A 17,957-nucleotide genomic window follows, 5' to 3' on the forward strand; every position below is an offset into this window, starting at 1 on the left:
ATAACGCCTGTTTTCTGTTTTTGTGACTTAAACTGCGATGCCGGACTTTTGCGCCGCATATGGACTGAACCAGGACTGAACCAGGTCTGACCAGACAGGAACCAGACCAGGACTGAGACCGGGACTGAGACCAGGCCTCAGACCGAGACTAGACCAGTACTTAGACAGGGACTTAGACACCGGGACTGAGGCCAGGACTGAGATCGGGACCAGATTGGGACTGAGACCAGGATTGAGGCCGAGGCCAGACCAGGATCAGGCCGTGATTGAGACCGGGACTGAAACCGGGACCAGACTGAGACTGAGACCGGGACCAGACCGGGACTAAGGCTGGGACTGAGGCTGGGACTGAGGTTGGGACTGAGGCTGGGACTGAGACCGGGCCTCAAATCGTGACTAGACCAGAACTTAGACAAGGACTTAGAGACCGGGACTGAGACCAGGACCAGACTGGGACTGAGACCAGGACTGAGGCCGGGACCAGACCAGAACCAGGCCGTGATTGAGACCTGGACTGAAACCGGGACCAGACCGAGACTGAGACCAGGACCAGATAGGGACCAGACCGGGACCTGACCGGGACCAGACCAGGACCAGACCAGGCCTGAAAACGGTTTAGTCCTAGTTTAGGCCTGTGTTAGTCCTGGTTCAGTCCATATGGGGCGCAGTTTAAGTCACGGAAACGGGAACCATTATCCATTTTTTTCATTTTGGTTTTCGAGACAGATAATGAAGAAAACTGTTATTTTTTCATTTTCTTATTTTTGGTTATATATTAAAAAACAAATGAACAAATGATACACGGATTCTGCAGGATTTGTGTAAATGAAACAAAACACAACTCCAGGTATGTTTGTGATCAGATCAGAAAATACTGTATTATTAGCACTTTATAATATACTGTATCTATACTGCGGCAAAACAAATATTGCTTCACTTTATGAAGAGAATTGGGTCCATCAACTAAAGTACAAAATGTTTCAAATTACCCAAGCTGAGCAGATACACTAGAACCAGACTCTTTATAGCGTAACATCTCCTCCTTATGTGTGTCCATCCTCCAGGCGTTGCGGATATAGCAAGGCAAAACAAGACCCCGATGAGGAGAAGATGCACTTCCACAACGGTCACAGTAAGTTTACAAACCGATTTCACTCATAAAAGTTCATTTCAAGTTTACACCATACTTTTCGGGTTCACGTAGCGGCCATGTTTTTGTCAGCTTGTCAGATCCTCACCTGTGCCTGTCGCTAACAATGTCGGATACTCGGAGACATTTATTTTGAATGACACCGTTACACATCGGTTTCCCGGCAGACGTTTTGGCAAAAGACGCACAAAGCAATGAAGATTTATAGGCCATGACAGCGTAATATATTTGGCCACACGATTTGGCTTTGTGTCCTGCTCTCCATCTGTTGGCACCGGAGTTGGCTGTGCACGGCGGTTGCGTTCAGTGTGAAAAATGGTTTTATATCATGATTCATGTCACCGAAGAACATTTTTTACTACAGGCATAAAAAAGGGGATGTGAGCGATGTCTTCCATTTGGGGTAATTAGTTTGTATGAATCGGTCTGAGACAAAGAGAAAGCGTGCTGAGAAGAAATGTACTTGGTGTTAGAGGAAATCTTACATTGACAAAGTTTAAATCTCTCTTGGAGACTGATCCTGATTGACAAAGTAGTTCAAAACTAGACCCAAACTGTCATTTATTAACCAAACTATTACCAAAAAAAGATGTATGTATGTACGTATGTATGTATAACGTACAATTTTACAAAGCGTACCTAATGGGACTTTTTTGCAGAGTTCCAATCGGATCTAACAGTCTCATGAGTTTAAAGCCAGGCACCAACAGAAGAACTTTTCAAAGTATCAGGATCGCCATAATTCATTACTATTTTTTATACTTATCAATATGTGTGTAGATTAGATTAGTTTAGATTAATAAGTATTGGAAAAAGCACTGACTGTGAATTTTGTTGGCTCAGTTTTTCTGAAGTGAAGTTAGTAGTCACTGTTATTATAAGAGGATCTTTTCCCCATAACAATCTTAAAATGCATTCTCTCTCCAACAGGTTTTAATCCCAAAACAACATTTTGGTATCATTTTATAATAAAGCATACCTGAAAATCTTTTGTAAATGTTTATTAATCATTAACCAATCATGTACTAAAAAATTACAAGTATGTCTTTACTTGATAAGAGCATTTGTCCACTGATCTAAAGGTTGGCGGTTGGCAGTTGTTTGAGTGGTCAGATCCACTGACCCACAGGTTGGCTGGTGTGATTCCGGCTCCTACAGATGAATGCTGCCGTTGTGTCCTTAGACAAGACACTTAACCCACTTTGCCCCTAATGTCTGTGTACACTGGTGTATGAATGTGTGTGTGAATGGGTGACTGTTTCTTTGATGTAAAGCACTTTTGAGTGTCTTGAAGGTGGAAAAGTGCTATAGAAAAGTATGATCATTTACCATTATTAGTGTATGTGTAGTTAATGATTAATAAACATTTGTTAAGTGTTTGTACATGTTCCTAATTAAACCATTCCGGCCGATCAAAGTCTGATCCCGTCAGATCTCAGAAGCAGGGCCGGGCCTGGTTAGTACTTGGATGGGAGACACTGGGAAAATCAGGTGCCACAGTGGAGCACCAGTCACAAAAAAAAAAAAAAAAGCTGTCATTGTGTCCTTAGGCAAGACACTTCACCCACATTGCCTAGTATGAAAGTGGTGTGTGTGTGAGTGATGATGGTGGTCAGAGGGACCGATAGCGCTGACTGGCATGGCAGCAGCGCTTATAATTAAAGACTTACTTACCTAAACATTTAAGAATGTTTTATTAAATAGTAATGGCACTTTTTGTCCTTTCCATGTTTGTAAATGATTAATTACTTGTTAATGAGTAGGTTATTTTTGGTAAATGATTAGTTCATGTTTAATGAACATTTACACATGATTTGTAAGTATGCCTTATTATAAAGTGTTACCAACAAGAAATCACCAAAACACGACCTACCATAATGCACCTCACCCTCATTTCCACAGCCTTATTTCCATTCTCATTCTGTACCTAATCCTTCCTAATTCTCAGTTATATGCAATCTTAACACCATCTTAACTCTATCTTAACTCTATTGATGTTTTGTGTGTGTCTCATCAGTTAAATTCCCCGGGGTCCGCACCTACATCGACCCCCTGACCTACGAGGACCCCAACCAGGCTGTGCACGAGTTTGCCCAGGAGATAGACGTATCCTTTATCTCCATAGAGCGCATCATAGGAGCAGGTGAGTGACGCTAATGCCAACGCTAATACCACTGCCAGCGTGTCTGAGTGTTAGATGTGGCGAGCATAATGTGTCACAGAATACATTATCGTTCGCTCCAATACGTGAAAATATGGCGGTTCCAACAGGCTGGTTACTTGTATATAGCGTGTTAATATGGAAATGTAATTGCATGGCGGTGAATCATAGGCTATATTTTATACTTGTTCGCCGTGAAATAAAATTGCCATGTTTTTGTGTGACTGAATACACTATTGAAACATGTCAAACAGTGTGAAAATATAGAATAAAATAGAGGAAAACAGAAAGTAGACCTAGTATGCTGTTAAAAAAAAAGTCAAAACACTAACTTTTACCTTTATTGTGACAAAGTTTCAATCTTAATTAAGCCTGAACCTTAATTAAAAAAAATAAAAAAAAAATACAACAAAGTTCATCATATGACTACAAAAACACACATTTATGTAATGAAATCCACACTTTTTCCTTATCATTATTTAAAGAGAAAAACAAGGATTTTTAAAAATTATATCTGTGTGTTTTAATTCATGAGACTGGTGTAAGAAACACTCTGTCTGTTCTACAATGGTGACAGCAGTGGTTATGTGTTTAGGTGAATTTGGTGAAGTGTGCTGTGGACCGCTAAGGTTGCCAGGGAAACGGGAGATCCAAGTGGCCATCAAAACCCTGAAGGCCGGATACACCGAGCAGCAGAGGCGGGACTTCCTGTGGGAGGCGTCAATCATGGGACAGTTCAACCACCCCAACATCATCCGCCTGGAGGGAGTGGTCACCAAGAGTAAGAGATTTGTAACTTTTTTAGTTTCTTAGTTTGAGTATAGTTTGGTTTCCTGTCTCATCTTTCTGTGGTAAATATTAGCTACAAACTCATTTATTAATAGACATAACATAAGTCAAATCAGATGGAGAGTTAGTCCTTTGCACCAACACAGGTAAAACATGAAGCAAGTCCTATGTTTAGTTCGACAATATAACCCAGGACGTTACTGCTGTAAGGCAAGTGTCTGCACTACCATATCACCAAGTTGCACTTAGATTGGATTGGTAAACATTATGTACCGTAATTTCCAGACTATAAGCTGCTACTTTTTTCTCACACTTTGAACCCTGCGTCTTATACAACAATGCGGATTGTTTGGTACATAATCCATTCATATATACGGTCTATGGTTTGGCAACGCAGTGGATACGCACAGCCTGAGTGCAGAAAGTGTTGCTGTGTGTGCAGTTAACACATGGAGCTAGGGTTAACATGAAGTTGCTGCTTTAGCTAGCACTTTTGTCAACACACTCAAACAGTTTATCGGCGTGTGATAAAATAAGTTATGCTACATTAACATTAGTGAAGGGGATACGTCTTACCCGTATGCGTAAATGACGAGAAGAAACATCTCAAGCTTCAGTAGCTGGACATCCAATCATACCTGAACGATATAAGTAACCTAGCCACTGGGAGAGCCTGAAATCTGCTGAAATCCTACAAGACACTAACATGATACCAGACATGACGGCTCTGTCTGCAGGAGACATGCGGAGTAGAGCGCGGGGAGAGATGGGGGTAATGCGCCGAGGAAGATGCTCGATTAATTGTGTTTTGAACAGTTATTTTGCGCTTCGTACACACACCCTCCTCAAGGAAAACACACGAAGAAATGCAGATGATGCAGCTTTTAAGTTAAAAGGCAATTGATCTGGGTGTCAAAGAAGGAAATAGAGCTGCTGCATGTGAGCTCAGCATCGATGAGTCGATGGTGAGATTTTGGCGACGGCAGCATGATGAACTGACTCAATGCAAAAAGACAACAAAAGCTTTCAGAGGCGATAAAAGCAGATGGCCCGAACTTGAAAACGTTCTTGAAGACGTGGACACCTGCGGCTTATATTCAGGTGTGGCCTATATATGTAAAATTTTAAAATTTTGTTAAAATTTAGTCGATGCGGCTTATATTCAGGTGCACTCAATAGTCCAGAAATTACGGTATTTGATTGACAGACGGATGTAAACAGGCTCAGTTTATAAGTAATGTCAACTTTCAATTCAAATACGATAATAGAAGAACCTTTATTTGTCACATTGGGGAAATTCAAGCGTTGCAACACACAGTTTAAGAACAGCAAGACAAAAGTAAAAAATAATAATAAAAAAATCAAGATAAAACACTGATAATAGCAGATATTAGAAAACAGACACAAACACAACAAAGGGCAAGTATAATAACATAATATTTAATTCTGTTTGTTAATACACAGATTTACAGTCAATTGTCAAACTTTTTTTTTTTTTTTCAGGCAAGCCAGTGATGATCATTACAGAATACATGGAGAATGGGTCTCTGGACACTTTCCTAAAGGTATTTCCATCCTTTTTCTTGTCTTGCAATAGGCCTGAATACACTCATTTCATCTAGTATAACTGAATGTCCATTTCAAAAGAATTACATTTGCAAACTCTAATGCAGCCATTAATACTTTGATGTTGAAACCTGCTATGTTATCAGGGCTGTCCCATGCATTTTAATTGTTCAAAGCACCTGGATTAAAGCAACATGATATTACCCCTTCCAAAACTGCAGGCTGGCCAATTATTTTATCAAATATTCTACATATGTGCTGGTTCACTGATTCACATGACATGACATCTGCCACACACCGCTAATGAAGAGATTACAGAAATGAGCTGCCAGGATACAAATAACGCCAGAGAACTCAATTACATGATGAAACCTATATGAAACATTGCATTGGAAAGGTAACATTGTGGTATTAGTATGAAATATCAAACCTGTCCCCATGAAAAACCCATTTATTTCAAAGCTGGGTAATCTTACCATGAAACATTGCCTCATGTACAAATAGATGTCTTCTAAATTATGGTATATCAAATTTACCTTAGGCTACATCTTCTGCTGTACATAACTTTTAAATGTACTACTAACTACTACTGCTACTGCTACTGCTACTGCTACTACTACTACTGCTACTACTACTACTCCTACTGCTGCTACTTCTGCTACTTCCTTCTCCTATTCCTACTCCTACTGCTCCTACTACTCCTCCTACTATCCTACTCCTGCTACTACTACTTCCTACTCCTACTTCTCCTACTCCTACTCCTGCTAATACTACTCCTACTTCTCCTACTCCTACTCCTCCTACTCCTACTCCTCCTACTACTTCTACTATTCCTACTACTACTACTTTGAGGCTACCATGGTTGACATTTTTTTTTTTTTTTTTTTTCACAATTATTCACCATTTAAGAGAAGTGTACTCAGAGGTGTGTAGAGTAACCAAAAATGTACTCAAGTAAGAGTAATGTTACTTCAAAATAATATTACTCAAGTATAAGTACAAAGTAGTGGTCCAAGAAATTACACAAGTAAAAGTAAAAAAAGTACTACTCAAGTAAGAGTAACTTCAAGAGTAACTGTAGGGACGTAACATCAGATTTAGAATTTGAATTCAATGTAATATGAAGGACAAAACTTTAAATAATGCACAGAATCTTGTATTTTCAAAGGGCAGACAACACAAATTTGGAAAAAACAAAAACAAAAAACTACATTATCTAAAGTGTGGAGCAAGGAAACCAAATGTTTAAATCATTTCATATTGTCAACATAAAGCTTTTGTCACTTTAGACTTACTCACAAAGGGAAGAGGAACCAAAACTTACTTCAATATTACTCACGTGGGAGTAAACAGTATGCTGCTAGAAACGCACTCTTAAAAGTACAATTTCTTTTAAAAGTTACTCAGGTAAACATAACTGACTACTACCAATCTCTGAAAGTATTCCCATGAAAGCACAGTATTGGAAAAAAGCCTTACAGAAGAATGGACTTGACTGCAATGTTCACTTTGTTTATTTCATAATTATCTTAATCCTCATTGCACAAGGTACACCAACATAATGACATAAGCACATTATTTCATTTTCACACAACAACAACAATGTAGTTCAGCTGCTTTAATCTAATGATTCTAATTTGCAATGTTTATTATGTGTTTTGTTATGTTCTCAAGGCCAGTTTCTTGGCAGCTATTATTGTTAATTTCTTAATCATGGCAAAGCACCTGCTAAAAGTACAAAACAAATGAACAATGAACTATGAAGTCATAAATAGGAAATACACTGAGAATTCTTTCATGAGGTTCCAAGTGATCACCTACCTTTAGATTGCATATGCATTATGTTCTATTATTTGGACAAGTGTTCTTTTTTGACACTTTCTTTCACTTTGCAATTTAATGCATGGAATTATTGTTTTACTACCCTGACATGGTAGTTGTCTTATATCCTGGAGAGGAAAATCATGTTTTATTAACATACTGGTTGATACTGTTTTATTTGTTTGACACAACACTAAGCTGTATTGAAGACAAATGTCAGTTTAATCTTGAAACAGACTCTACTACTACAAAACTATTCTATTCTAAATCAACACTGACTTTCTGGAGGTCACACATCACCTGCTAAAACCATACTTTGGAACATTTTCCATAGAAAGAGATGTTTTATCTCATACTTTGGAATATTATAGCCAAGGGAGCAACATTCCCACAGAAACAAGCAGGAGAGCCAAACAAGAGTAAGGTTTGTGAAGCAGCCACTCCCAGTAAGAACACATGTTTTTCAGTGCAAAAAATCCTTTTATTTTAGCTTATTTTTTGGCTAAAAAGTTACACATTCAGGTAGTTATTTGAAGTTGTACCAAGATTAGTATGTGTTCCAACTTTTGGCAAAGCAACTGTAGCTCAGTTAGTGTGTTCGTCCAGTGATCCAAAGGTTGGTGGTTTGAACCTCGCTCTCGACGTAAAAATAGTTGGTTGAGTGGTCTGTGTGATTCCAGCTCCCACAGATGAATACTGCCATTGTGTCCTTGAGCAAGACATGTAACTCCCCTTGCCCCTAGTGTCTGTGTGATTGAATGAGTGAAAGGTTCCTTGATATAAAGCGCTTTGAGTGCCTCGAAGGTGGAAATGTAAAAAGTGTGACCATTTACCATTGACCAAAAATCAACTTAATGTGAATAGGCCAAAATATCAAACAGTATTTAAAACCAGATTTGCTTAGCTTGTGGTGGCTGGTTGAAGCTGCTGACACGCCGACAGCTTCTGCCCCGGGGGATGTAAGCCTGTACGGTGGCCTGGGAGGGACACACCAGCAGACGATGTAGGACAGGGCGGGAGACTCTATGAAGCAATTACATGGATGACTGGTGTACTGGGGCCAGGATAAATGACACAGCCTTGAGACGAGCACAGGCGCTGGGGCTGGTAGATTAGCTGTCACCGCTCTGGACAGTGCACTTAAAGGCACACTCATCACTTGTACCTGAGGCTGAAACATCTCATTTCACTTGTAAGAGGTCTGGGAAGTGTAGTCAAGCATGTGCTGCTGATGCAATCGTATGTACCAGATATGAATGTACAAGTGGTTTGCATGAGTGCCTACTAGGGTAGTATATAGGGCATATGGCAATTTTATGAAATGGAGAATAGACTTACAGAAATTGGTGTAGCAAATGGAGTGGTACAATAGTGAGTTTCTATTGTCAGAGACCTTTGGTTATTTTCACAATTATGCACATTATGTTTTAGAGAAGTGTATTCAAAGGTGTGTCAAGTAGCCAAAAATATCACGCAGGTAATTTGGACTCAAGTGCAACACAAGTATACAGGCAAACAAAGTCTTAGTTAATAACGGAAAGCGTCCTCTAACAGGTAATGTATAATGGTAACTCAGACTGAAAATATAACAGAGGAATATATGATATAAAATGTGAACAGAAATATCCTCCAAGACTGGGAAATACACTAGTAAGAAATGAACTGGGAGTAAACTCAGGAACAGGGACAACAAACAGGGAAAAACACAGAATTGCAGTAGTTGCAAACAGATCAGATTCAGGGGTAATACAGGGTTTTCAGAATTCAGGGTTCAGGTTTTCAGGAGCTTGAGAGTAAGTCTTTACAGGTCTACAATCTGGCAAAGACTGACTGAGTAGAGGGAGTATATATAGACTGGCATGGGCTGATTACGGAATGAGAGGCAGCTGCAGGAAAAGGGAGGAAGGCAGCAAAAGGAGGACCGGAATGGACTGACAAACGGAGCTGGACTGGGGAAAACAAACAAAAAGGCAGAAATGTGACAAAAAATGTACTCAAGAAAGCATAATGTTACTTCAGAATAATATTACTCAAGTAGAAGCACAAAGTAGTAGTCTAAGAAATGACTCAAGTAAGAGTAAAAATGTATTTGGGAATGCTACTACTCAAAAGTAGAAGTAAGTACTCAGAAGAAGTAGTAGTAGAAGAGTAGTTTAAAGAGCAACTGTTGACACATAATTTAGAAATCAAAGTTCATGTAATTTGAAGGACAAAAGATGAAATAATGCACAAAATTTTAAATACACGAAAGGATAGACCATACAAATGTGGAAAAAGAAAAAAAAAACTACATGATCTGGTGCAAGAAACAGAAATGTTCAAATCATTTCTTATTGTCAACATAAAAAAGCAAAACATTTTACTTGAGTAGGAGTACTGATACTTACTATTAGGAGTAAATGGAATGTAGCAAATGGTATATATCAATGCTATAACAGTAAGTTTCTATTATGAGATAGTGACAGTAGGAATAATCCAGTTGATTTTAAAAAATTGCAAGGGTAAAAAATGCACCTGCATATGGAAATTGAACATCACAAAAACAGAGTTACCAACATTTAATTCTTATGTGGTCACTTTATTGCTGATATATTATTTTACACAAAAATCAATCAATAAACAAACATTTTACTTCACTTACTTTAAAAAAAAAAGTAAAAATAAATGTTGTAAATAAGTACTTCTAGGCTGAAACCACTTTTTGGCATGATACAATACCATACTTTTGAGGTAATTTTTTCAATACATATACTCGATACTACTCTAATCTTATGGGCATTTAAACAAATATGTATATACAAAGTGGCTTCAAATATGTTCTAGAGGACAAACAGACACAGATGGGTCAGTCCAAAATGCAGCAGGTGAAGGTGTTTAGAAAAAGAACAAAGAAGAAACAGCTGTAGAATGTCTAAAATCGCTGCTTAGCTTTAAGATTGCTCATGTTACTTAGTATTGATATTTGCATAGCAATATCATTAACCACTTTTGAGTCAGTATTGATATATTGATACTTCCATTCCTTGTTCATTTACTTATTTATTTACTTGGGTCTTTTCTTTATTTTCTTTAGTTTTATGTTTTTAAACTTTTTATTTATTGGTATTTTTGCTCTTATTTATTTGGCTAGTTTTACTGTCTTAATGAGGACTAGTGGACTTAAATAGAGCTTTAGTTTATATTCCCATTGTATTTATTTATTTATTTATTTATTTTATCTGTATTATGCTTTTTTTGCCTGAAAGTAAAAAGCAGAATAAACTTGCAAATTGCCATCATGAACATTAAATGTGCACTACATAACTTTTTCCGGCAGAAGCTCAGTCAAATACTTTTTTCCATGGCGATGTCATTGCTCTGCCTGGAATGTTACACAGTATGACATTAAACATCACTATCTTACATTTATTTAATTACAGGTGGGGTTATAGCTCAAATATACCTAGAAAAAGAGGCATTCTGACTGTGAGCAGTGTTGTTTTAACTTTGCACAGCATGATGGATCTTGAGGTGCTCCCGCTGTACGGTTTAAATTCCACCAGAATAGTGGTCGGCCCAATCACCGGGCTTCTATGGCAAGGGGAGGAGTTACAGGCAACATGATGACAACCCCAAGCCCCAGGCCTACACGGAGCAAAACAAACGTGGCGGCACTGGCAGACAGTGAGAGTGACTTATAACGCTTGACACTTGTTTTGGTTTTACCTGGATCAAGTTGGATACATCATTTTGACAGGTTTGCCGTGACAGACTAAAAGGAAACTGGGTGGCACTTGGTTTGAGCCATGTTAGGGGTTGCCTCTCTAATCTTTAACTTGGTCTGGTTTGGTGTCTGCAAAGTTAGAATAGTTTAATACCATACTGTGAAACATGCCAGAGAAAGCAATAACATCTCCACGGAGAAAAGCTTTTGACAGACCCTCAACAATAAACGTTGCACCTTTAATTAGTATCATTTCAATCTTGTCTATAATCAAAAGCTTTGAAACACTAAAGAAATTGTATGAATCCAGCACCTTCTACCACAAATACCAGTCGCTTTGTCTTCCTCTAGCCTGGCAGTGAAGGGAGCTCAGGCTTGAAGGTTAACCCTGGTCTAGAGCAGTGCGGAGTGAGGGGGCGGGGACTTTAGCTCCGGGGAAGCTGGCTGACTCTGCTGCTCTCTCCACCACCAGAGACCAGCGTTTTGTGAAATGTTGTAAAGCTCACGGCAGCGCAGGGGCCAATGGAGCGGCTCGGGGCAGGATTTGAGCAGTTCTTTATCCTGGTTTGGGGATTCCCTGGCTGCTCCGGTGTGAGCAGAGAGCACTCACAAGCACTCATGTGGATATAAAAATGAGACATGACCGCGGGAGCATGTGTAGAGACAGTACTGTGAGGGAAACGGAATGAGAAAAACATCAAGACTGAACAAAAGATGGTGGAAGTGTGGGTTTGTTTGGCTGTGTTTTGTGGTGTCGTTTAAAGGTGCACTGTGTAACTTTTTGTTTGGAGGCCTGTCTCCTGCTTGTTTCTATGGATATGTCACTGTGCTGTCTGGAATGTTTCACAGTGTGACATTAAACAGCTCTACCTTACAGTTATTCAATTACAGGTGGTTTTATATGTGAAAAATCCCTCAATTTTCCAGGTAGAATCCATGGGAAAAGAGAAATTCAATTTGTCAACTGGACAAAGTTTATTTGGTTGAATACATTTCGCAGTTCATCCAAGTTAGCTACCTCCAGTTCTGTTAAGGAACCGAAGAAGCAGTTTGGATGAGCTGCGGAACGTATTAAACCAAATAAACTTTGTCCAGTTGACAAATTGAATTTCTCCTTTGCCAGGTGCTTTTATAGCTCAAAAATACCTCAAAAACAGGCATTTGACTGTGAGTAGGGTTGCCTTTTCACTGATCTGACCTGTAACCTGGTCTGGTTTGACCTCCATGAAGGTTTAATGCCATACTGTGAAACATTCCAGAGAAAGTAATAACCATCTCCATAGAGAAAAACATTTTCAGACCCACCACCAGAAAAGTTACACAATGCACCTTTAAATTGACAAGTGGTGCAGTCTTATTATGGCTTAACGATGTGCTGTGTAACATTTCTAGTGGAAGGTCCACCACCTCCTTGTCTAGAATGTTCCACAGTGTAGATTAAACCCATTTATTAAGTGACAGTCAGGTTACAGCACTACGCCACAATAAAAATCAGATCTGTGGAGAGTCGCAATTATTCATGGAAGGAATGACTGTATTTTTGTGTAATAGAAACACTTTTAATGAATATATACTCGATAGATACTGTGCATTTAATGTCATAACATGGAACATTGGAGGGACAGCAATAACATCCCCATAGAAACAAGCAGGTGGCAGACCCTCCCCAATAAAAGCTAATTAAATACATTAAATTCTAATCCAATCATCAAATTGTTTGCAAATTGTAAAAATCTTTTTTTTGTTTGTTTGTTTGTTTTTTAGTCTATGTGACCATTCAGCCAGTCTAGTGTCACTAAAAGCTTATGAAAGGAGTTTAGATTATTTAAATGGGTTTAGCTTAAATGCTTGTATGGTATATATTAAAATTAAATTGTGATTGATACATTTTTAAAGATATTTTTTTCTTATATTTTTTTTTCGTATAGTGGATTAATATAATAACATAGCCAAAGGTCTCAACACGGACTTTTAAATGTACATTTCTTATTAAGTGGAGTGCCTCAAGGTTCAATGCTAGGAACCTTTATTTTCTGACCAGAGGAGGACTGACCTTGGGCCGATTTGTGAGGGAAAAGTCCAGGGCCATTTTTGGTCCCAGTCCATCCATATTTCTATCAACAGTATACTAGTAAATAAATTACACTTTAGGTTAGGTATTTAAATTTTTCATGTTTTCTCATTCCAAACCGTTTTTTTTTTTTCTACAAATAGTGTTATTGTAAAAATGTGTATACTTCTATTCCACTTTAAGCCTTTAGTTGACTAGTTTATCAATGACACATGACAAAACGTATCAGTAAATGAAGTCCAACATTCTTATTTTTGATTAGATGAAGTTTGTATCTCATTTCTCTAGCTCTAACCTTTTTATTTTTGTCCTTGTCTCCTCAGAAAAATGACGGACAATTTACGGTGATCCAGCTGGTGGGGATGCTGCGTGGGATTGCATCTGGAATGAGGTATGTCGTGCACGAGCTCTGAGCTTGTCTTTGAACACACCATCAGGACACCAGCTGTTAGCTAATATGGTTCTCTTTATGGAAACCACAGGTACCTGTCTGACATGGGCTACGTGCACCGCGATCTGGCTGCACGCAACATCCTGGTCAATGGAAACCTGGTGTGTAAAGTGTCCGATTTTGGACTGTCTCGAGTACTGGAGGACGATGCAGAGGCAGCCTACACTACAAGGGTAAGTACTTTGGCAGTTAAAAGGCCCATATTATAATATAAGAGAGTCATTTTGCATAATATAGGACTTAAGAAGACATACCTTTATTCAGGTACTTAGTATTGAAATATACTGTAAGTACATCATCATTTTACATCTGGCTACCGTATTTTTCAGACTATAAGTCACACTTTTTTTTAATGGTTTGGGTGATCCTGCAATGTTTACTCTGGTGTGACTTATATATTAAAATTTTCACACTCCTGTGCCACTGTCACTTGGCTCTACTCCGCATGTCTCCTGCATGTGTCCTGCTGCAAATAGTGAAATATGCAGCCAAAAACAGTAATCAAGTAACAGAAAGAAAGTTTGGAGTGAGTGAGAAACTTGTGAGGGAATGGCAGAAAAGCAGGGTTTGGAGAACACATCTTCACGGTAATGGAGGGTGCACCATGCAACTTTCCTGGAAGTCACTGGATGGAACAACAAAGCCTGGACTTCAGTGACAACCAAAACCATCCTGTCGGGATTCAGAAAGGCTGGAATAATTGTAACTACAACTGATGCTGAGTCTGACGATAGCTACACAGAAGAAGAAGTGGTGCTCCGTTTACCTTCAGAGATCGCAGAGTTGCTCAGAAGTGAATTCAATGAATTTAGTGATTTGGAGTGAGATGGAGAGTTTGGTAAACTTGTTATGTTCTGTTGTTTATGCTATAGTTATCTGAATAACTGTTCATATGTGACGTTAACATACCAGACGCCTTTTCAGCCAGTTGTATTCTATTCTATAGTTATTCTATAGTTATTATAATTTGCGTTTCGAGATGAAATGTCAGTTCCTGGTCTGTGATTTTCTAAAATAAATTTCCTCCCAAAAGTGTGACTTATAGTCCAGAGAGCGACTTATAGTCTGAAAAATATGGTAATTGTAAAACCAAATATTGATCTAAGACTGCTAATTATACAAATAGGGTGATTGCTTTCCTGTTCAAAATTACAGAAGTGATAGGCCTTTTCACAGTGGCATTTCACTTTTCTGTGTATTTTTTTTGGAAAGTAACCATTTGACTTTTCAGAAACCTAAATGTATGACTCAGAGACTTCATTTTTCAGATATGCAGGACAACACAGCATTACTCAAATATGCATGAATTAATCAGAACACAACTTTGAGTGAGGTAATGATGAGGCCACAAAGGTCAAAAGCTAATTTAAGCTGATTTTTGCATAATATGTCTCCTTTAAAAATGAAGATTTGTTTTATTTTTTTCCAAACTGTGATTGCTTGGCACTACTGAGGAATACTAACTGATTTAAGCTACTTTTTCATTGCATCTAGTTCTGTTTTGACATTCAACATTTCTAGATTACAAATATCCAACAATACTTCCTGTTTTTGGCAAATGTTCTTTATACACCTTGCATGCAAAGAGAGCATTTGAACATTTACTGCTGACAATTTTCAGTTCAGTTCTCTGATTAAATACATAAAAGTTGCCTTCTCTGTGGTATCGGTGAAATGTAATGTAACTTGCTGCTCTAAAAGCATATCGCCTGTTCTGTGGATCCATATATACTGTACATCTTTGTCACATGCTAACACATTGACACCTGCATTAGTGCGTCGGGGGACATTTGTGATCACACATCCAGGGACACCTCCCGAGTGTCAGAAGAGACCATGGAGGACAATTATAATAGGCTATAGAGACATAAGCAGGGTACTTTGCATGTCAGTCCAACCCAGTACGAGTGATTGGTGGTGATCAGAGGGGCCATGGCATAGACTGGCAGCCTCTCTTCAGTTAGACTACCCCAGGACATCAGTGGCTACAATAGTGTAATATCAGAGTGTGAAATAAATGAATAATGATGATAATAATTGAGATACTTTGACAGCCCTGTAAAGCTTTTTTGATTGATTGATTTGGTTTATTTTGAGTTTGTGCCAAGAGAGAAACAATAATTATATACATACTACATATACATTGTAAAAACAGAAAAGCACATTTCTCAAAAAGGAGTGTGCTTGCGTTACAATGCATTGTTATTAGGGCCCGGCCGATAAGGATTTTTTTTTTTGAGGGCAATATGATACCGATATAAAAGCCAATATATTTTGTGATGTAAAAATTCACTATAAATCTTCAGTTCATTAAAATTTAGGTCTGGCTCTACTGGATTGTTTATTGGGTTTATTTAGGCTACATTTATTGTTATTCTGCCTCTTCACAGTCATATTTAAAGACAGTAGGTCGGCCTATTGGCATGTTTGCATGACATTCTAGCCAGTAAAGAAAGTAAGTAAAGCGGTAAATGCAAGTGAGCCATGATAATTTATTATGCGTAAATGCCGATCATTCACACATCTATTCACAGCTCATTTACATATCAATGTGGGTGTGTACAGCCATTATAGTCACTTTACACTAGGCCAATGAAAGAGAAAACAGGCTGTTTATGTGTGGGAGCTATAGCAGCTAAGAGCTAACCAATGAGAAAGAACCAAAAGTAGCTCTAAAACCGATACATTTGCAACACTCACCGCTCATAGAGGCTCCTCTCAAAATACAAATCTTCACAAATCAGTGTCCTTTTAATCCTGACTCAAAACAATTGTTCGTAAATATAATATATTCCAGCATGTGTGTGTAAACAAGCACATGTGATTGACATGACTCTGGGGGTGCGTTCAGGGGCAATATGGCATCACAGACTCAGATAAATTACTCCTCTGATAAATACTGATGCAGCGCCACAGATTAAGACATTTATCTGTCTGTAAATTGGATTAAATGGGCATAACATAGAGAGTCTAAGCTTCATAACGAGGTATAACCTGCTCATGTGGACCATCAGCCCATATTGGCAAGAAACCTGTACACATTAATCTGCCCTGTATGAATGCAGCAATATGAACTGTAAATATGGAAATACTGTGTAGATGTGGTGACTGAGACTGAATGGGACTATAGTTTTACTTATTGATTGACTGGATGAATGGTTGCATCATATACATTGTATTGTATTTTATTGCCATGGGCACCATTTATGACATCAGCCTGTCCAAGGACTGAAGGTGGAAATGAGCAATTTTGCTAAAACCTAGCACAAGCATGTGCACATGTTTTTTATGTGCATTGTCCCTGATAAATAAACAAATAAACTAAAAAAAATTTAGGCCAATAGCCGATATGTCTTCAAGTGCCCATTTCAGCCGATAATATTGGCCAATCAGTATATCTGTCAGGCCCTTATTATTATTATTGACTTAATTTTTATTGACTACCGTCAATGAAAGATCCAAATCATGACTAACAAATCTATATTAGAAGGTCCGTATTAGACTTAAACCAGGTTTAAGTTTTAATGAACCAAGTTTGAACCATGACTATGGTTTGAACAAGCCCAAAGAATCATTAAAATATGAACATTTTACACAAAAAAGGGGGGGGAAAAAGTAGAATGGCAAAACAACAACAACAACAAAACATACCACTGGTCAAGATAGCAGTTTTCCAAGTATTGCAGTACAATTATGTTCTCAGTCATACCAGTACACTGACATCTCCTTTTTATCATTTTCAGTACCACTGTAAACCCATTCAAAATTGTAGTATAGGAACTGGTTACATTCACAGTTTGGGGTTTGTTTTGACAAGCACTACACTTCTTGGGAATAAAATAATCTCAAAACTGTGCTGCCATGTTGATTGTCTACACTCACTCCAATCTCCCAAGTGCAGCATCTGTGTGACTGTGTGCTACCTATCAAATTCTAACCGGGAAGTCCACACTGTAGGAAAACACAGACACAGCAGCGGCGGATTCTTAAATTAAGTCGCTCCTAACTCGGAGTCAACCTGTCAACCCCTTTTCCGACAGACGAAGGCCCAATTAGCAAAACCGCTCAGTCTCCACAACATTCAATTAACACCCTCTCCGGCTCTACCATCGCGCTGGAAGAGCTGCCAGTCACCTCGCCTCCTTATCCTCTCCTCCTGACTCTCTCCTCAGTCATTCTCACCCTTCGAATAATCAGGTCCTAAGATATCCTTCCGCTTATTTCCATCAATGCCGCATCAGGCTA

General features: G+C 38.6%; 1 protein-coding gene across 1 annotated transcript in view; it reads left to right on the plus strand.

Annotated features, from left to right (window-relative positions):
- Positions 1-17,957, plus strand: part of LOC110166375 (ephrin type-A receptor 5-like) — a 151,746-nt gene that overhangs the window by 116,709 nt on the left and 17,080 nt on the right. The window contains 6 exon segments of the mRNA XM_055153197.1: positions 1,065-1,132; positions 3,168-3,293; positions 3,907-4,092; positions 5,604-5,665; positions 13,585-13,652; positions 13,744-13,885. Of these exon segments, the coding sequence (XP_055009172.1) occupies positions 1,065-1,132; positions 3,168-3,293; positions 3,907-4,092; positions 5,604-5,665; positions 13,585-13,652; positions 13,744-13,885 (652 nt within the window).

Source organism: Boleophthalmus pectinirostris, unplaced genomic scaffold (genome assembly GCF_026225935.1).
Source record: "Boleophthalmus pectinirostris isolate CB_2022bp ecotype Guang Dong unplaced genomic scaffold, ASM2622593v1 HiC_scaffold_18, whole genome shotgun sequence".
In the NCBI taxonomy this organism is placed as follows: Eukaryota; Metazoa; Chordata; class Actinopteri; order Gobiiformes; family Gobiidae; genus Boleophthalmus; species Boleophthalmus pectinirostris.